Source organism: Poeciliopsis prolifica, unplaced genomic scaffold (genome assembly GCF_027474105.1).
Source record: "Poeciliopsis prolifica strain line A6 unplaced genomic scaffold, Auburn_PproV2 SCAFFOLD002, whole genome shotgun sequence".
Classification (NCBI taxonomy): domain Eukaryota; kingdom Metazoa; phylum Chordata; class Actinopteri; order Cyprinodontiformes; family Poeciliidae; genus Poeciliopsis; species Poeciliopsis prolifica.
The window spans coordinates 22,420,312-22,442,228 of record NW_026562377.1 but is presented as its reverse complement, the minus strand read 5'-3'; the positions used below and the strand labels follow the sequence as shown (position 1 = coordinate 22,442,228).

Sequence of the window (21,917 nt, the reverse complement as noted above, 5' to 3'; positions counted from 1 at the left end):
AAACACTCTCAGCTGGAATTTGGTGCGTTGCCAGCCGCCCCATTTATTATCTCTGTTCCCATGCAGGAAAAGTCATTGTGGCAACATTAGCGGATTTCTGAGCTGCCGAGCGCAAAGACACCTGGTAAACAATAAATGTCTTAGCTTACAAATTGCTGGCGTGTCAGATCGGTGGAGCTGGGGGTAAAGTTGTCAAATAAACAACCACAGTGGCAAATTAGAAGCAGCATTTTCTGAAGGAGAATGAGACACATTTCTGAATGTTCTCAATAAACTGATCTAAAAATATGCTGCGACAAAGGCATTAATACCACAGACACAGCTAACCCACAATAAATAACAACTACAACATAAAATATAATAGTTGAGGATTTATGTCTTTGTTTTTTTAAAAAAATTGAAAAGGACATTTGATACCCTGTCAGATCTACATTGCCTGGATTTTCATATGAAATATGACTCAAAATTACATTGAGCATATCTAAAATATATGACAAAAAAAATAAATAAAAATCAGCTCTGTTTTAGGAGTTTGTCAATGTCATTTGGCAAATTATTGGCAGCCAATCCAGAAGCACTTTTTAAATTTCTTAGCACTGATCGGTTGTACCTCTCAAAGCAATAAAATTAAAGATGGAGTGCCAAGGCAGTTTCCACTGTGTATATTAATGCATATCAAGGTATATTTGCAGGTGGTTGTGGTCCTTGAGCCCCATGAACACCAGAGGACTTTGCATAATCAAATCAACATGCATTCCCTCACACTCTGATAAGATACACTAATGTGCAGTTTCTATTTATGTTTATTCAAACTATAGAAAATACTTTACAAATAGAGGACAATATTTCACTGAAGCAACAAAACTGGATTGCTCACCTGTTTTAGAACTTCCACTGAAACTAAACAAAAAATAAAATCTATAGCCAAGTCCCGTCGTTCTAGAAGGTAATCTTTATCCCGGTGCTGTTCATCCCTGCAAACCAGCGACAAATAATTCATTGTACACAAAGTAGCATTTTGTAGACAGTCATTTTGTTCAAGGTGAAAATGAGAAGGCAAGAAAGAAAGAGAAGAGAAACTACATGAGAAAGGATGCGCTCACCCTTTTGATTTTGTACTAGATCGAGGTCGGTACTCGTAAGACTCGTCTTCAGTGCCGCTCTGCCGCCGGTACCAGTCGAATAGTGTGCGCAGGAGGGACGGTAAACAGTGTTCTGCTATAGAGCTCATAGAGCTTATTAACTAAAACAAAATACAGATAAAAATGATGAAACTTTAGAACACTTTTGTAACCAGGAAAATATGCAAACACTGTCTGAAAAACATTGTCATGGAACACCATGAACGTTGTTGTTCAACTCAGAGCAACTGCAGTGCATGTTTGTACATTGGCTACTCAACCACATAAACACTAAATTACACAATAAATCTACTTGTCAACATGTTGAAAAAGAATTGAGTTTTCTGAATGTTTATAGAAAAAAAAAACACTGAACACCATTACAGATGTGTACAAAAGAAGAAGAAAAAAAATTTTTAAAAGTTGGTGCCTCTGTCAGAATTGGCCGCAAAACTTTGCAAAAACTATTTGCCTCATCACAACTTGTCAACTTAAGACAGCCCCAAATTTTAATTTAACTTGTTATGCTTTTATGATATGGTTAGATGACACCAGAAATATTCCACACAATTAAAAAAACTGACACCTGTCAGATTTCTTTTTCCAAAAAAATTAATAAAATTAATAAAAATAATAAAGTCCACATTTTATTTTCCTTCCACTTCAGAGTTAACCTCTCTGTGATGATCTGATATTAAGTTCTACTGTAGCATATTTAAGTTTATTACAGCAACATGACAAAATGTGGAAAAAAGGATGTGAATACTTTTGCTAGACACTTAAAAAACCCATTAGGAAATAAATAACACTTGAATTGAAGTGGTCAGTGCGCTTTAAGTGTTCAGCTAGGATTTTTGTGAGTTAAAGGGCCGGTACAGTGCAGAGAGGATGGCGCCTGATGGACGATCGGCAGAAGAGTTATGTAAGTCCTCCCTCTGCCCTTATGGTGCTGGCCAAATACACTCCAGCACCCAATGCAGATTTACTGCTGAGGATGACACAGCGATTCTACGCACTCACTTTTGGCTCTATATGCTCCCCTCTCGCTCTCTCCCTCTCTCACTCACAATGGGGACAGCTGGATCTATACCATATCCTCGCTGGCTTTGTGTTTTGCTGAACAAAGCATTCAGCAGCAGGCAGGCCTATTGTACAGAGATCTGCAGCAGCTGCAGATGAGGCACAGACAGCCCATTGAGGGGTGGGGGGGATTGATTGGGAGACTCAAATGCTGCATAAACTTACAGAGGTGAGGGAGTAGCTATTGGTGAGTGTCACATTTATACATCTATACGAGATGTCAGTTCTTTATGAGGGTTATTATGGAATCAACATCGCTTTGTCCAGAGTGTGCAGGCATTTTAAGAAGGTTTCTTCTGTGATCTGACTCATGTAATGACAAAATGACCAGTGGAGGATGTGGAAGTGCCCAAAAAAAAAAAAAGAACAAGCAAGTTAGAGGACTAAATAAGAAAACTTTGATAGACACTACAGCAACTATAGCTCTGGAGAATTGTAGTTCCTTTATTATAGTTCCTTTATTATAGTTTTGTGTTGTAACTGCACTGACCTGATCAAATTGTGCATCTTCCCCCCTCTGGAGAGATCGAGACAGTGGTTTCTCCTGTTAGAAACACAGAGGGGAATAAGCTTGTTACTAATTTCAGGCCTTGTACTGATTTCCCAGAGTAAAATCCCAGCACTCTTCAAGCATTTTCAAACTTTTCCACCACCACACTTTGGAGATAAGCTAAAGTAACCATAAAATATAACATTTTCTGTTTTGAGAAATCTCTCACACACACACCCCTTATACAACTAATTGGTCTGAGAACAAAACAATAATTTGGCACAAAAACAAAATCCCCAATTTCAATGTTGTTCAATGTATAAATTTAAGTTAATCTTTATTTCAATAACACAGATTAATAAGTTGTTGAGCCATTAGGAACATTAAATATTAAGTACAAAGAAACAAATCTTGTTAAGATAATGAAATGAAATGCTTAAAGCACAATCTACAACAGAAGTTACAAAACCATCTCTAAAAAATTTGTATTTTTGTAATTCTACCTTACCTAAAACAATAAAAGTCTGGTCTAATTTAACTCCATACAGTTAGACCATAAACTTTTTAATTAGTTGCATGAATTTATGTGGTTTCAACTGTAAACAACGTTTTCCATTTTTAGGTTTTTGATCAAACATCAAACACGGCACACTTTAAATATCAGACACTTTTAAGGAGTCTATGCAGAATTCAAGCATTTTTCGAACCTTGGAAAGATTTAAATAAAACTCAAGCATTTTCAAGAATTTCAAGCAACATTACCAACAGTATATTTGCAGGTAATTTATACCTGCAAACCTTCAGTCAAGCCAGAAAAAAAAAAAAAGCCTCTACCTTCACATCCTTTAGGTTTATTCGAACCGACTAACTAAAGTAATAATTTAGAGATAGAAGAGAGTGTTTCTTTTGGCTCTGAACTCACCAGCGGCTCGGCCATCACCATCTCAATCTTCTTCTCGGCGAGCACAGCGAACTCGGCAAACAGGCTCTTGATGACAAACTCCCCGGGCTTGAGCTCGGGGTCGATGGTGATGCTCGACATGGCGGCGATGCTGTGCTTCTCCCACGTGAGGGGAGTCACCGAGGAGGGGGCACGGCGTCTAATCGCGCTGCTGCTGACTGGTGTAGAAGCTGCAAGGGGAGCCAGACGAGGTCAAAGGTTAAGAAATCTAGAACAACACTTGTGTGAAAGGTATACTAAACAGGACACATTAATCATTTAGCCACTAAAAAAAACAAAAAACTGTTGATTTAACTTTGAGCTGTTTTGACTGAAAATCTGTAGGTCGAACATGTTCATTTCTGAGGTTTTCTTAATTCCACTCAGTATTGAATGCGTGTAAAATTCGTTTTGATCTGGAAAGGCATCGACAATTATTATCAAAATTATTATTGTTCAGATAACCAGGTAGACTGCAAAGCATTTCTAGAAGAAGCAAAATGAAACGTAACAAAGGAGACATTATTGTATCAGAAATAGCAAAAAAAAAAAAAGTCAGAAAAAGTCAGGAAATAACCTAAATATCTGGAAAAACTAGCACATTAATAATTCCTGTTAAATCCTTGTGATAACTTATTATCAAAATTCATGGTTATAACTCAAATAACGAAAAACAACAATAACACATTAAAGCTATTTCTAAAATTTGAGGAGAAAAAATTCCCAAAACCATCAGATGTTATATTTCATAATATTCAAAAAAAATATTGTTTGGGTAACACAGTTTTATTTTAACTTGAGAAACTGTTTCTGATCTTAGGTCAGAAGTGACATAATTACTAAAAAGAGATGTTAGTTCCTCAGCCTTTATCAGCATTATTTCATTACTTCTGCTTTAACAGGTCCGCTTAGCGTTTTCTTTAGTATTGGCATACATCAATGACTTCATTGTGGTTCAAGTGGTGACTTGATTTACTTACTTTACTAAGATAAGTGGTACGGACAAGAGGACATTGACCCTAGATGTCCTGAAGACAGAAAGGACAGGCTCCCAGGGCAGCACTTTGATTAGCTTCCTTAAGCAAATCTATGTGAGATCTCAACATTTGCATGTGGCTCACATTATTTGCTCTTCCTATTCAAATATCAGATGCAAATCCTAGGAGTTTTCGTTCGGGTGCCTCGAGGCTCTGCTCTTTCTATGAGAAATATTTTTTCAAGTCTTATCCATAAGAGAATATATGATCAACCACAGGTGGGCAGTTGAGATCCTTGATGGCTCTACACCTGCACAAGTCTGAGGTTTTGCCTGCTTAGTAAATCCTAAATTAAAAAGATTGTGGCATTCCCAACTTGGTGACAGGTAAATGAGATTATGTTAGTTTTTAAGTCTAGCATTACGGAACCAAAAACATCAACATCATATACAACTCCAAATAATATTATTCCTTGTTTGAGGATTTACACTTTAAAGTCAATGCAGTTCTATTGAATAAGTTCAATCAATGTTGCTTCGGATGGTTTTCCATAAAGACTTAATCAACTAATTGCAAGATAAATTAAAATGAGCTCTATCATTTCAATTATGATTCATAGTTTTTGAAGGGCAAAAATATTAGTCAGTTGGATTCAGCTGTAATTTAGGTTTTTATTTATGTTTAATTTATTGTTTTTGGTTATCATGTTTTATTTAGGGTATTTTAAATATCTTCCAGTTCTAGTCTAAAGTGTTCTTTTCTAAAATAAACTTTATTGGCCTTTAAGAGGGCAAACTTGCATTATTATGCCATCATCAACTCCACAACACAAGAGCAAAAGGTTATTGGTTTACGATCAGGTCTGAAGCCTGGGAGTAGTGATGGACTCGGACTCGAACCTTCAGAGCCACATAAAGACGATTACAAAGTCGGCCTTCTATCACCTGAAGAACATCTCCAGGATTAGAGGACTAATGTCTCAGCCAGATCTAGAGAAACTCATCCATGCATTTATCTTTAGTCGCATTGATTATTGTAACAGCGTCTTCACAGGTCTGTCCATCAAATCAATCAAACAGCTGCAGCTGATCCAGAACGCTGCTGCTCGCGTTCTCACTAGAACCAGGAAGATAGAGCACATAACACCAGTTTTAAAGTCCCTGCACTGGCTCCCTGTAGCTCAAAGAATAAATGTTAAAATACTGTTGTTAGTTTACAAATCACTGACATCACCACAATACCTCAAAGATCTGCTGTTGTTGTATCAACCTTCCTGACCTCTCAGGTCTTCTGGTTCTGGTCTGCTTTGCATCCCCAGAACCAGAACCAAGAGAGGAGAAGCAGCTTTCAGCATCTATGCACCAAAAATTTGAAAGAAAGTTCCAGAAAACTGTAAAACTTCCTTTAAATCTCAACTAAAAATACACCTGTTTAGAATTGTATTTGAAATGTAATATGTAACAATGTATTGTCTATTATATGTTGCATGACTTTGTGTTTTTGTGATTATGGTGTAAAGCACTTTGAAATAAATGCCTTGCTGCTGAAATGTGCTATACAAATAAAATTTGATTTGATTTTGGTGTAATTTATGGTGGTAATTTATTATTTTATCGTCACTCATAACGCCTCCATTTAATTTTTTTTCTATAAACTTGAACTATGACTAAACACATCAACAGTTGTAAGTATAGGGGTCAGAGGGCAACATTTCCTTCTATTCAGCTGGCACATTGTGGTGTTCCTGAGAATTTATGTTTGAATACGGTGAAACTTCCACTCTGGTTCTCAAAGGTCCAACTCCTGCCAAGTGGACAGTGACCCTTTGCCTCTTTCCCTCCCAGGAAAGGCCTTTTTCTGTTTCTTCCTGGTTGCCACAGAAACACTTCTGTATTCTGAACCGTCCAGTGAAGAAGAGAAGTGCAGGGAAATGTTTTAATCTCCCAAAAAGAAAAACAGAAATCCTGCACACAAGATCAAGATTTTCATTACTAAAACTGGCAGATCCTAACAATACTTGGCTACTTACAAGTACGTAACCGATTCTGAAAGCGAATCTACTTAAAAACTCCAAAAGAGAGCTTTCACACAAGTTTCTTACATATTTCCAATTTCAAAATTTTACATTTCCAAACTATATTTTTATGTTAGTTTCTAATCACATTATCTACAAAAACATTCACCAAGTTTGTTTTCTTTTTTCTTTACTCCCATCGCAACATGAGACAGCACATTTTGGAAGCTGCCCTTCAATTTTGCAGTGTAGTAAAGGGCTGTTTCACTGCTCCTGGCATCTGGACAAACTTCAGGTCAGTAAAATGTCCTAATACTGGAGGAGTGCTGAAAAACAGATCCTTCACAGTTTGTGATCAGCAATACATTGATTCCACGTTTGGCATTTAAACCAAGCACATGTAAAGAAACAAAATGATCAACAAGTTGGACAATAGTAAAATTTTCAATCTAGCAAACAAAGACAACCATCATCTAAACATAAATTAATGCAAAAACAGATTTGAAAGACGATCAAATCAAACTCCACACTGCACAGGAACAATGTTCCCACCACTTTAACACAAAGTAGCTGTGCTGACTGTGTTTGCTCAGTGTACAGAGCCAAATATATTGCAGACAGCAGCGGTGGCGACAGAGGATTAACATGAAGTGAAAACTAAACAAGCCAAAAAATTGTGCCTGGCCTAAGAAGCTACTGAGGAAATTAGGAAATTATCGCATCTTGTGATCAACAAGTCTACATGTAGAAACAAGTAGAGAAGCCATACCTTTAACTGCTCTGATCTACCACTGATATGCCGAACAATGTGCTTAGTGAGTTTACATCAAGTGTCATCAAATGAGAAATGAGAAAGCTCAAACTACGCAGCGTGTGGCTGTCTGCAATCATGTTGCAGCATGTGGTTTTTACACAGAAACATACGATTTTGTGATGTTAGAAACGGCAAGTAGAGCAAAACTCCCAACATTGTCTCATCAGAAAAACTCCTTGCACTTTGGGCTTCACTTCAACAGAGTCTGCGTACATTGGTGGAAAAGGAAAGACAACTGCAGTCATCACAGGATGAATGTTCTATTAGTCATTGCACGCTGCGTAACTTTGTGATGAAAGTGCTTCAAGTCAAAATAAAAATACGTCTACCTTCATGTTCTTGCTTTTTCTCCCTCTCTAATGAAAGGACAACAGGGCAGTGACTCCCGTGATGGCTGCAGCCTTATGCACCTGTCTACCCATGTCCAGGGTTTCCCCCAGTGTATTATAAGCCTGGCGGGCCACCAGGTTCAGCGTTTTTTTTTTTTTTTTTTAATCTTTGCATTTTTTAAGAGTTTATAGTTGGTATTCGGGTATTAATCTTCCAATAACACATAACCAAGTGATATTTTAAAAATTCCTGTCAACATCAATAATTCTTTTACTCAAAAACATGACAGGTCGCTGGATGAATGACTATCAAGTGCCCCAACCACTGGGCTTAGAACGTTTTCTGGGGAAATCTTGTATGTCTTATGTTGTTTGTCTATTATTTGTTCTTTGGATGGGCTCTATTGAAACAAATTTTGTTGCACTTGTGTACAATGAAAATATTCTGAAAACCAGAGATCCTCAGATTTTCAGCTTCATCAGAAATTACATTATTTTCCAATTAGTGAAGCACTGGTAATGGACAACTCAACGCCATCTTCAGTATCAGTAAGGTGCATAAAATGAAGTCAAAAGACACTTAAATCCTCTGTACTTTTTTATTTTCTGACAGTTATTAAGATTAAGATACTGGCATCAAAGTATTTTTACAATTGTGGGAGCAACTGACTTGCATCTCAAAATTTTAGACACCTGAACTATGACCCTAAGCAGCAGAGGACATGAACAAAAGGTTTCATGATGGAGAGCGGGACTTAAGAATAGCAGGAAGAGAAAGCTCAAACAATGTCTTCTATCATTCATAATAGGTAAGGGTCATGACAACTCTGAAGACACTTGAATGATATGAGTTGCAAATTGCATTGAACTGAAAATTAATATACAGCTCAAAGCTTAATAAGCACCACTAGGTCAGTGTACTTATTAAGCTTAAATGTTCTGATTCAAATAGCAAAAAACAATAACAGCAGGAGAGCAAATGAAAAGTACATGGTGTTGTGGCTGGGATGGTAGCAAGTGTTGGGTTGTGTTTTCATTATGGTGTCTAGCAGCACAGAGAGCCTTTCAAGCATTTCCCTCTTTGTTTACTGTGTTCACTAACAGCCCAATGATGTCATATAGCCTGCTCTTGATATCCAATCACTGGGGTGTTCTATACCCCCCTCCATCCTCTCTTTTTTTCTCCCACCACAGGCTAACTGGATTGTTGACTGCTTCACATAAGAGAGCGACCCAACACTGTACTTTTCCAGTCAACAGCAAGAAGAGGAAAACCAAACTTTTTTTGGGACTGGTGCCTGTCGTCCCTCTCTACCCCGTCTTTGTTCCTCCCTGGGACATGCCAGTCATTTGTGGCTGCCAAGCTAAGACTCCCCATGCTAGACTCAACCCACAGAAAACAAATAATTCAAAAATAAGAACAGAAACTGATGCTAAGCATCACCAGGTCTTAGATCAAGACCAAAGCTCAATTTCCAATTTTGCTCCCTAAATGGAAACAGTTTAAAATGGCCAGCAGATTTGTTTTTTGTTTTTTTTAAAGTGGGTGCACAGACTAGAATTTTGTGGCCAATTTCTGTTTCTGGTCAGTATTGATTTTTATTGATTCTAGTTTCTATTTATCCACACAGAAGCGATAAAACCAATGGAGTTTGTGACAGAATGGAGTCTGTGTAAAATATTGTAAGTGCTCTAAATGATTAGAGCATTCATATTTTAACTATTTAGTGCAATATACCAGCCTTTAGCAATTGTAACTACAAACAGCAGTATTTTTTTAAGTACCACCTGTTCAGGTACTTATTTCTATCACTGTAAGAGATGTGGCAAAACTTAAGTTTTAAAACGCAAAGACATGGTAAGATGGACAAGTCAGTAAGTTAAGTTGTTTTAGAGCCAAAACAGAAGCCAACCAGAACCAGCTTTTTCACTAAAATATTGATACTGAGATGGAAATAATTAACTTGATTTATTTTCCATAGACTGACCGAGAGTCTCTTTTTGACATGAAACCAAAGAAGAAGAAAAAACACATACCAACACACAACTTATCTATTCCTTTCCTGTAAATCACATCATTATCATAACACTTGCCAGCATGTTTTCCTAATATCATGCAGCCAAAATCCCCATAAGAACATGGAGTCTTAACTTAGCTCTGGCATTTCCAAACGGCTGCATGAAAATATGTAGTTGTGAAATTACTGCTAAGAATGTTTATTAGGATTAACCCCCATTTTCTGGGTCATTTCTGATTTAGTTTCTTAGCTACTAGAGATTTACAAAGCATGTGGGTATTAAGGGAAGAAAGAATCCTGGTTGAATTGGTCGAGTATCAATAAGCAGAGACTGAATGACTGATCCTTGAAATATAATAGACTTTTAAATATTGTGTCAAAGTAGTTCTTTGTGGTTGTGACATTGAACACACATATTGTGACAACTGCTATTCCAGATTTCACTGTAAACCTTTCCAAATCCAGAATGTTCCGTAACAGAGCAATCTTTCTGTTATCTGCTGAAAGTTTCACTCTTTCTTTAAGTAGTATCCTTTACTATAGAAAACATAATCTTACATCTTTGTGCTTAAACTTTCATCCTTCAACTGGAACATCTAACTTTGAATATTCTTCCTGCAGTAATGGCTTTAAAGCTGAAGAATGTTGTCAGCATGCAAGATTGGCAATTGGGTATGTTGAGATTACTGATCAGAAAATGATAAAATTTTGTACGATTTTTAGTAAAATTTTTGGTGCATCGCTAATACAACATAATACCAGTGTGATTCAGAAAATGAAATGTTTGCAAACTAGTTGGGACTGCCTTAAAAACATAATATTGTGTTGCTGAAATATTGTGTTGCTGAATCTAGTATTATTCATTTTAAATTTGACACGAATCATAAACAGTTAAAAGAGGAATTTCAGAATTTCGAGTTTTACCACTGTACCCTAAAACTAATCATCCATAATGAAAAGTTTATATAAAGATAAACTAAAGCGAGACTTAGCATGATAATCCAATGGAGTATTTTCATAATACCTGGTCCTCCAAATAAGTACATTTTATTAACTAAGCAGTTTCAGAGAAAAAGATTTATATAGGACTGCAGACTACATAAAAAACACAGAAAAAAAATCTCCTTATTAATACAGAAGCTAACAAGGTGTAACTAAATGCTCTGGACTAAAATGCTTATCGCATTCTGATGCATGAGGTCTACCAGCCAGTCTCTGCAAGAGTTCCCTGGAAAATTAGCTCCACATATGGTTACACAACTATTACAGAAGTGACTCCACCTTGTCACAGTTGAAACAAGCCCTCCCAAACGCCTGCTCAATTCCCCTGGCAGGACAACAAGAAACAACAGCCACACACACACATACACACACACACGTAACCACACACACACGCACACACACACTGTTGGAATGTAGGGCCAAGAGTGCATCCAATTTTTTGAGACAAAAGAATTACTGCCAATGTTTATATGCTGTGGCTGTGCCAGTTCTGCAATTATGTAGCAACATGCACAGAGCCTGGCAAGTTATTACTGGTTCGCCCTGCACTTTCAATTCTCTAAAATAAAGGATATCTAAAATTGTTTTACTGTAATTCCAGCTTATTTCCAGTGGATGACATTACATCAGTCTAAACCAGCAGAGTGCACCTAAGGTATTCTTCCTCATAAATCATAAATCTATTCAACAGTAAATGTCCAAGATTTAAACGCAGTTCAAAGCTAACAGAAGGAATAAAACTGTTGTCCAAAGCTGTAGTATGAAGTTAAAGTGTAGGGAGTAAAATTCACTTGTACTGTCAACATGCTACATGTTACAAAGCAAGCCTGACATTAATTACTTTTATTATTTTCAGAACTATTTACTACCTTTGGGGAGGGAAGGCTTACCATATGGCTTCGTGTTGTCAGGGTTACAAAATCCTGACAAGTTCAAGCAATAGCTACAATGTATTTGTGTCGAAGGTGAGCCTCACCAAATGTGTGTACCAGAAATTAAATTCACGCAACATAAATTTTCTTAATGGGATTTGTAGAGCAAATATCCTTATCAGGGTTGTTGAGTTCACATTCTAATCCAGGCAGAGGTCAGAGAGATTAGATACACCTCTCTTTAATTCCACATCTACCTGGTCACCCCTTAAATCTCAAGACAGTTTAGGAGTGTTCATGTTTCATCTTTATCATTTTGGAGAAAGACCTGAATGGCTTTTTTCCACTTTTTTTTATGGGAGTAAACTGTCCCATAGAGCAAGAGCTGAACTGTGCGGAGACTTTTTTAAGGATGCACGTCAAAGTGACAGTCAGCTGTCAGACACGTCTGAAGCCTCGTTTTTGTTTATCTGAGTCAATTTTGGTCCTAAATAAAATCAATGGCAATTCAATGTGTCATCACACAAAGGTGAACTTTTTTTATGAATTGGGTGGTCTCTAAAGGCAACCAGATTTTATTTAAAGCTATTAAGAGTAAAACGTCTATATTTGATTGGTTCCAATGGATTTTATTTAGATGAAGCAGAGTAAAAGGGGCTAAACAAACACAAGAAACTTTAAGACTTCGAATTGGAACATTTGTAAAAAATTATGCATCACATTCTTTCCACTTTGTTATCGAATGAAATTCTTATCACTACATGAAAGTTAGTGGCTGTAACGTGACAAAATGTGAAAAATCTCGTTTGCAATCAAAACATGAAGTTGCATTTATGTGTAAGAAATCACTCAGATTGACTGTGTTCTGCACCGTTTTAGTTCCCATCTCCCTGCGCAGGTTATAACCTGGAGCTGGATGGTTTAGTTAAAGCGGCACTTTATTTTCAGAGGCTGGTAATATGAGGAGACATAGCAGGTAGGTAGGTCTGCCCTGACCAATAGCTCTTCCGGTCATGTTTTGCATACAAAGGCCATTGAAATTCAAATAATTACTTGGGATGCTACTGCTGTACGTTTGTGCAAAAAGTTATTTTTATTTACCTTCATTTTCTCGATAATTTTTGCTCTTTAACCTTACCTAAAGTCCCCACCATCCTCCAGGAGATTTAGCATCACAACCACTGAATCTGCTATGGACGTTAAGAGACATTTATACAGCCCAGACCAACTATCGCATCCAAGCACTTCTCAATATTTCACAAAGTGATAAAGATTCAATATTTAAAACAAATTTCTCTACATTTTTAAACAATAAGAAATTAACCTTGAGATATTTTACATATAAAATGTGCAACCCCTTATTTTACATCACAAGGATGAGTATTTGTGATTAAAAAAATGCTGACTGTGGCATCCCTAATATTATAATTAAGAATCAGAGGCCAAGAAACAGCATGTCATGTTGTGTTCAGGATAATAGGCGAAAAAGGCTTTTTTCTTGTTTGCCATAACTTTGAAGTGAAGGCATGCCATTATGCGTTATTTACTACCTTTAATAATAATAAACTGTCAGTGCCATTTACACATCAGCTTATATACTAAGCCTGTTTCTATTTCCAAGATTATATGTTCCCTATTATGTTAATCACAAATAGCAAAAGGCTATTGCTACAAATAGCAAAAGGTTAAATTATTTGTGTTGTGTGAAGTCTTTCACAGCATAATCATATGTTTAAAATAAACTTTTGATCCAACTTGTGTTAGATATCTCAAAGCTAAATTCAGATTACGGAAAGAGCTGGACTATATATGTCTTTCAATGTCACTGAAAAGGAAGTGGTTTTTGATTCCTAATGTACTAAAGCAGCATAGAGAATGCATAGAAAGCTAATAATAGGAGGAAGCTAAGAGACAGATCAATAACAGGGAAACATTAGCTGCCCCCCAAGGAAAGGAAGAGGAGGTTTGTAGAACTGGGAGGATGATGAGTAACTGGAAATTGTTGAGTGACTAAATTACGATTTCCACATAAGATAAGAACTTTCAAAAAGACATAAGAGAGAGATATAAGATCTTCAAAAGAACAATCCCAGGTCGAATTGTATCATCAATCAGTGCATTTTCATCAGGAGAAAGATTATTTTGGGGACAACCAGGAGCCTCAGCAATGATGATAACAGAAGGGCTTCTATTGCCACCACCTGCATGGAACTGAAGCAAGCCTCACTGAACCTGGACTAAACACTATTACTCACCTTGGCAACTTTATACACACACACACACACACACACACATATATGTATATATACATATATACACACAAGATACAAAACTCCAATCACAACCTGTATGCAGGCATGTACAAAGCTGCTGAAGGTTCCTGGCTGTGTGTGGTAGATGCGTCTAGATGCGCCGAGTGCGGTATGTAAACACGTATGCTCGCTTGGCAGGGTACTCACAGCTGCTACTCCAGGACTTGAGAAGAGATTTGATGCTGATCTCAAAGAAGACCGAATCCTGCAGGCTCAGCATGGTGACTCGCAAAAGTTAAGGCTCATAAGGCACGGTGCTCACGATGTTCCAAGTGTTCTCATTTCATGCCATCCCACGAAATATATATATATATATATATTTTTTTTTTTAATCAGAGCATTTTATTCTGCTCACAAATATTCACCTGCCACACACACTGTTAAAAATCTAGCAACTCTTTTCCCCTCCAGTTCCTCTTGCCCAATCGTTGCTTAATACCACAATCCGCAGGAGGTCTTAAGATGAAACATCCTTAGAGAAACACACAATTTAATATGCGATTAGTTATTCCTTTTCTTCTCCCAGCAGAACTCTATTTCATAAGCACAATTAGAAAACTCTCCCAGCCCAGCTCCTGCTGCCCAGCTTCCAGTCCACAGAGTCCCGCATCCCCATCTCATCACAGAACAATCCAGAAACGCTTAAGGACAAAAAAGTGCACGGAAACTTTTGCTCATCACACAAGAAGCAACATAAATAGTGTTAGTATTCAGTAATGTTCCATCTCCTTCTGTCTTCCTGTGTGTTGTGTGTGTGTGTGCCAGTTGTAGCCTGTTAACCCTCCCTCGTTCCCCCTTCGCCACCTCTAATCTCTCTCTCCCTTGCTATTCGTTCATGGCCAGCCCCTCCTCCCTCGAGCGAGCTCTTGTTCTCTTATTGCTCTTTTCTGTCAGGCAGAGAGAGAGGGAGAGAGAGAGAAAGCTCAATTCAATAGCAAACCGGGAGGCGGGAGCAGAGTGTGGGGGCAGGTGATGTCATCAAAATGCTGCGAGTGTTTCCTGGCCGTGGATCAGCGATGCATACGCTCGTCAGAGCTACTACTGTGCTGCCTCCCCACTGACCTATCAAAGCAGCACTTCCTGTAAGCTCCACAGCAGCACTGATGCATCATTCCTCACTGCAGTGGGAGGAAAAGCTTCGAACAGGAGGATGAGAAAGGGAGTATATATGGCTCCCAACTCAAAAACTGTTGAAATGTCGTGCTATAAAGTGAGATTTAATATTTGATTTTAATATAATAAGGGCAAGTAGCTTCACACTTTTTTGCTGAAGCATTTAAATACATCCTGCATTCAGAAGAAATTTCAGTTTGTGTGAATGGAAAAAGGTTCAAAACACACACACACAGGATTATCTGACGTTACAATCTGGTGTTGCTGCCGGTTAGTTCTACCCATGCAAAGACCTAAAAACAGATCCACATGACATCTATCTAGCCATTTGTAGTTAAGGGCACGATTAAGTTTGTTTAACAAAACATTCTGAGGAGGGGGAGAGAGAAAAAAAAGCAGTGTGAAAGTTACAAAAAAAAACACAAATGCTCTTTGTCTTCTTCCCGTTTCGTCGCTATTTTCTGTCTCCCCCACAGTCTCTCTCTCCGTCACATGTCCGTCGCTACACGACTTATGCAAAAGGAGTCCCAGCTCATTGCTAACAAACGCAACACAAACAGATGCTTTGTCATGCCCCAGCTGGTGCAGGTTTGATGCAGCCCTCTGCTGTGAAACGCTGCCTTGTGATATGCGGCGCAGATGCTGTGGAATTAAAGCGGCCTTCGACTCGGGAGCTCTTCGGGCAATTTAATATTACTTCTCAAAGAACTTAAAATTAACAGACTGATGTCACTTGCAACTCTGGCCAGTTGCTGCTAAAAAAATTTCCCACAATCCCAAAATTGGACTTGAAAGGAACCAAATATAAAAACATGTCATTATAGCAATTTCACACTTCCCCTATATCTGATTACAGTGAGGTCATGTTGGTTAAATGCGCCATCGCCATATGTAGTCACCAAGTGATAAATCCTAAGCAGGAAAGGGAACAGCCTACAGTTGTTTAAAATTTCTCATTAAATAAGATAATAAAAATATCAGGGAAAAAAAGCACATTGGTCATGTTTGAGCTGTGGTCTCGGGGTTAGCTAAAGTACCCCTTGCATAAATCCAAAAAAAGTCACTGGCTTCTGTAATTGTTCCCTCATGTGAATCTTAAACCTCTGCTATATCTCCGTTATGATTTTACATCACTCTGCAACCAGTAGACGCAAGGAAAAATTAAGATATGTTTTAGACTGGAAAGCTTTGAGCTCCAAGTTCAAAGTTTGTAACCTTTATACATTTTGTTTGTTTTTTATTTTTACATACTTGATTGGTATGAGACAAAGACATATCTTTGATAAATTTCCTTGGAACCTTGAGGTGTAACATCTGACGGTTTATATTGTACATTTATGTCATGCCAGAGCATGTTCATGACTGCATGAATTTACTGAGGCAGCCAAATCGATAGGTTCTTGAATTGTGAAATATATTCACATCCACTTTTACAGCGTTTATGACAATCATATGGATTTCCACTGGATGGTTCTGCAGAGCATCCTGACGTACAGTGGCAAAATGTACTGAGGTTTCAAGTTGAATAGAAAATAAGTAAAAGCACAGTCAGACACGTACAAAAACGTCAACGCTTTAGAGGTTTTTCATCTCGTCTATTTCAGGGAAAAGAATTCTCCAGACAATTTCAATTCATAACTGGACATTGGCTCAATCTGACCTTATCAGCTGCTGGGTAAAACTAACATCGTCTGATTTGGAAACCCACATGCATTATTTCAAAAACTCCAGAAGTGGATTATATGTATTAAAACAGCTCAAGCCCTTCCGTTGTGAATTAAAATTTCCACAACCAAAAGCTGGCGGCATACCTATAACAAAGTATTTCGCACAGACATAGTTTAGAAGGAGGAACACAAATTTAGAGGATGCCAAGACAAATACTGTTTAACAATAAAACCTGGACTCTTGTTATGATTATCAGCAAGACAGCCAACATACAACAGACAGGTATTGTTTTCTGTAAACCAGCTTTGTTGTTTAAGGAATGCAGAGCTTACATCATTTCCCCAGGAACATTAAAGCTGAGAACCAGAACCTCACAGCCAGGACGGCTGACGCGAGTCGAGGATTTCAAACAAACATTAGAACCGACTTCCTGGAAAGACAAGCTCACTGATCAAATAATCTCAACCAAATGCACGGCCGAGGCCAATTGCAGCATCTCTAATCACAAAGTGGGAGAAGTGACTGGGAGTTAAGCTATCCTGCCTGCAGTGAGCAGAGAGGAGCTTCTCCTCCCAGGAGCCCGCAGGGTGGAGGATGCATTTCCTGTCCCGGTCTTTTCTGAAGGGCAGCGGTGGGAGCAATAATCGATAAAAGCTGTAATTCAATCCCTGACCTCCTCAGTGATGCCTGGGCCACAAAGGACACAACATTAACATCCGTAGCAGCCGTCTGAGCATTCAGCACAACTCCACCACACACAGGGCTCCTCGCTGCCACATGCTACTCACACCAAAAACAATCGTTTCTAACCTTCATGACACTTTTTTTTTTGTCAGTGCTTGCAGAGACATGTTCGAGGACATAAAACTGGACAAAAGGCAAAAACAGAACTTGCTTCAGTTACTGACCTTCTAAGTGGGAGTGACACTTTCAGCAGATAGTGTCACTCGTAAATCTTTTCATTTCAGCTTGTCTGTCATAAAATAGTATGGAAATGTGGGCAGCCTCTTAGAAATCCCATTGTTAAGCAAAGGAGCTACAATCGCTAACACTAAGTATAAACAGAGTTTCTGCAGGTCTCACAACTCAAATTTAAGACTTTTAAGAATTCAAGATCTAAATCTCCACAGAAATGCACAAACTTTGTCCAGCTAACTGCAAGTAAATGTAGACTTAGTTATGATAGGTGGAAAAATATCCGACAAGGTAGCAAGCCATCAAGCAAATGTTGGCAGTAAGTTACCGACAGCCTCAACAGGAGGTTGAGATTTTTGCCCGACAAAAGAAAAAAGAAAAAAAAATCATACAATATACAAGCTTAAATAGACCTGTCAAGAAAAAATTTCTGACTTGCGATTAATGTTTTTAAGTCTAACACTTTTTAAAATTAATTTAAGACTTTTAAGGATGTGTGGACAACCTGGTGATGGCTGACTGACAGACAGCTATTTTCCGCCTCAATGAGTTGTATACAAATGGAGAAGAGGCATCACAGTTATGTAGAAAGACATTTAAAGAAACTCTTTTATACTGAGGGGTGTCAGCTTGCTGCCAACGTACCTCACCATCCTTCAAGCTCAGCAGGAAGCTTATTGCTCTATTTTTTACAGTTTTAAAGAATCAAATTCTCTCACAGGTGGAACAGTCTGGATTATCAAATTATCAAACTGAAAACTGGTGACCCAACATTTTTTTATTTATTTTAATATATTTTGAATATTGAATGACAGAGATTTCATAAACATATTCTTTATTGTTACGCAGGTAAAAATAAAAAATAAATAAATAAAAGTATAAAATTTGTTCACCGAGCAAAATGTTTAGACACCACTGGTCTATGGAAACCTGTCTATGTAAATGGAGAGACACTTTAAGCTGCTTCTGAGAAATTGTTGAGAAATTTTAAACATCTGCTTTGCATTGTTAAGACAGCTCAATTTCAAATTCATCCTAAAAGCTTTATTTCTAGTTGTTAAAGAGAAACTGAAATTAACTATGTTTTTTATTTGCACATCGGTGAAAGTGGCCTCGCATCAGCTGGTTAAAGAACCACATAAAACACCTTCCGGCAATTATCTTCCTGTGATACAAAGTGGAAAATCTGCCTGGAGCTATATCATAAACAGTTTTTTTTCTCATACAACTGATGAATAACTACTTAAGAAACTTGACAAATAAGTTTGTCCAGTCTGTCTGGATACACGCCCTGTTGACATTTCACAGACAACTCGCATTACAGAAGCGCAACCTAATAGAAGTGCTTTCATGTTCAGTCATATGCTCAAAACACTCCCTAAACTCCAGAGGGTAAATTTGCTACACCCAATCTTTTTTTTTTTTCGGCCCGTATAAAACATCAGTGGGAAGGTTGTCATCTCTGAGTCTAATAAGTAAACAGGTTTCTGGTGCTCTCATTAGTTTCTCAGTTCTGGGTCTCAATAGGAGCCCACTCACAGAGGATAAGGTGGGTAGGATTCCATACCGGGATGGGGAAACTTTACTTCAATAGAAATATTGCTGTGAATTCTGTGTTCCAACATTTAAAAACTTGTTCACTGACCAAACCTCTAATCATCCTCAAGATGAAATGAAAGTGTGGAGTCACTGATCGACTGTTTAAAGGTAGAAATCAGCAGATGATTCAGTAGAAGAGACAGAAAGGACAACATATCAGTCTCTCAAGGCCTTTTAGTACAACGATGGATAAAATAGACTTTTAGAAAAAAAAAGACATGAACAGGCTAACTGCACTTCTGTTTTCACCAAAGTTTATAATTTATAAGAAGATGCATTATGATATTAAATTAAGAAAATATTTCTCATAAAGTACTAATCAATCAGTTTTTTTTCTTTACAATTTGAATTGGGAAGGAAAAATAGTTGTTTCTTTACATTTTCTGCAGGTGCTGCAGCTTAAGAGAATAAAATCTTTTTAACGTTTCATTTTAATGCCAATGGGTTCAGACTATTTTTTTGGTGAAGATTGAAAACTGATCCATTTCTAGGCTCCCTGTCTAAAAAACATTACATAATAATAATAATCATTTTTACAAATGCTGCCATTACACTGCATTCTTTACTGCTCAACTCACCGTGCATTACTAAAGGGGATTACTTTTGTTTTCACATTTTCATATAAGCAAATATAACCAAAGTCCAGCAGTTAGAGTAAAGCACACGGTTATATTATTAATGCCAACCTCGCACTAGACATTTTAAATAAGTCCAGTTAAGCCTGTTTCTGTGGGTCACTTTGTTTACCTGACTAGTCTGATTGTTTATAAGCCAACAGGTAAAGTAAGTTTACCCGAGGTTGGGCTGAGTCATACATCAGCCATGAGCAAACAGGCTAAAGCACGACAGGTGGCATGCTCTGACAGGTAGCATGGTAACACAAAAAGTTATAGGGAAAATAAACAGATGCATCGGCCCGCTGCACATCCACACTCACTGTCCTTCACAGAAGATGCGCACATATCTCAAACCTTTAGCTACTGTATCCTCTTACACAGCATAGACTGTCTGCGGAGGTTTAGCGCCGTCAGCACAATTCGCTTGTTACCATGCCAACTCTGAAGTATTGGCATTTCAGAGTTGGCAAATTGTTTCAAACGAATGAATGTGAAAATTTGCTAATGTATTTCTATCTTACAAGAGATTCATGTAATTAAAAACTCCTAATAGTTAAATAATGTAGCAGCATATCAGTGGCATCCATCAGAGGAGCTGGTCAGGCTCTTTAAACAAGGAAATGAGCTTCAACGCTTTCTATATCTTAATTTAGCAAACAAACAACTAGATCTGTTAGATAGAATCAAGTATAATATAAAAAGCCAGCCATCATTGTTTTAAAATCAAAAAGAATATTATAGTCAATAAATTTAAGGTAAATATAACCAATGCACAAATAGGAACATTTGGACAACTTGATTTATCAGCTTAAAATGATTCTGAATCCAAATGAAAACATCACTCCTCAGAAACATCTTACATTATGTTCACACGCAAGAGTGTGAACATAAATTTCGCAAAATTTTTTTCAGTAGAAAAAAAATGTGCACATTGCTGGACAAATCTAAAAAGGGGAAACTGAGCCATCTCTTTCGGCTCTCACAAGTCTAAATTTAGCAGCGACTTTGCAATGACTTAACTGTTATTTTGAAACATGGTTTGTTTTTTGCTTTTTTTTTTTTAAGTTTATGAGGGTGTTTGATCAGAAGATAGCCTCGCCAATGCAGGTCCAGTTCATTCTATTATTCGTCACTTTGGGGGGGATTAAAAAAGAAAATGTTTTCGTATGCAGTCATTCTGTAGTCTCCTTCACTGCAGCTTTGTAAAGGTTTAGTTTAATCAGGAGACGCACCATGACGTCGGCTGTTGACTGTGACTGGCTGAGATTCTGCTTGACCCACCATGAATTTGAAAACTCAAAAATCAGATTTTGTTCTAATCAGAGCATGAACTCTACCAACAAGCCCCTTGGTAGCACTAAAGGGATAAAAGTCCTTCCATTGCACCATGATGTTACCTTTGCTGTTACAAGATACCTGCAAGTTTCGCCAAGTCCAATTTAAGACTTTTTAAGACTTTTTTTTAATGACACCTTGAATTGAAGACTGAACAAAAACAGAAAAATTATAACTAACTAGCCGATAAATTTGTACTTGAATAGATGCAACAAAAAAATAATAATAATAATTAGCTAGCTAATGTACTAGCTAGCTAGAAAAGGTTTGTTAGAATCTAGTGTCTGGTAGCCTCAGCCAACTCAAGTCACAGAACACAGTGACTGAAATGTTTACCTGACAGAAAATTCCTATACAAGAATGAACATTTATAGTTTTCATCCTTGTAACAAAATGTAAGACTTGTGCATAATCTATTTAAGGCCAACTTCAAGACATTCTAAGGTCTTATTTTTAGATACATTAATTTAATACTTCTTCAGGAGGTGCGGACACACTATAAAACAATTACTGGCAACAGCAGCATAGTTTGAACAAACCTTTTGTGATCCTACTATATTTTTTTAAAGTACACTCTACGTTTGTGAAGCAAAAACGGTCTTGGTGCGTCAATGGTTTGCAAAAAACAGAGACTGGGATTCGGCTACAGAATGAATATCAGTGCATCTCACACTTAATCCACATGGCAAAACTCATGATTC

At 37.6% G+C, this 21,917-nt stretch overlaps 1 protein-coding gene across 10 annotated transcripts in view; it reads right to left on the bottom strand.

Annotated features, from left to right (window-relative positions):
* fryl (furry homolog, like) overlaps positions 1–21,917 on the bottom strand; it is a 77,309-nt gene that overhangs the window by 43,361 nt on the left and 12,031 nt on the right. For 7 of the 10 annotated variants that reach the window (XM_055049905.1, XM_055049913.1, XM_055049868.1 and 4 more), the window contains 4 exons: positions 3,614–3,822; positions 2,692–2,745; positions 1,104–1,243; positions 878–974 (listed from right to left, as the gene is read on the bottom strand). In XM_055049905.1, the coding sequence (XP_054905880.1) occupies positions 878–974; positions 1,104–1,243; positions 2,692–2,745; positions 3,614–3,733 (411 nt within the window). In that variant the 5' untranslated portion in view covers positions 3,734–3,822. Of the gene's footprint in view, positions 1–877; positions 975–1,103; positions 1,244–2,691; positions 2,746–3,613; positions 3,823–14,116; positions 14,285–21,917 lie in introns of those variants that run through there. The other 3 variants (XM_055049886.1, XM_055049895.1, XM_055049921.1) reach the window with 2 other exon arrangements.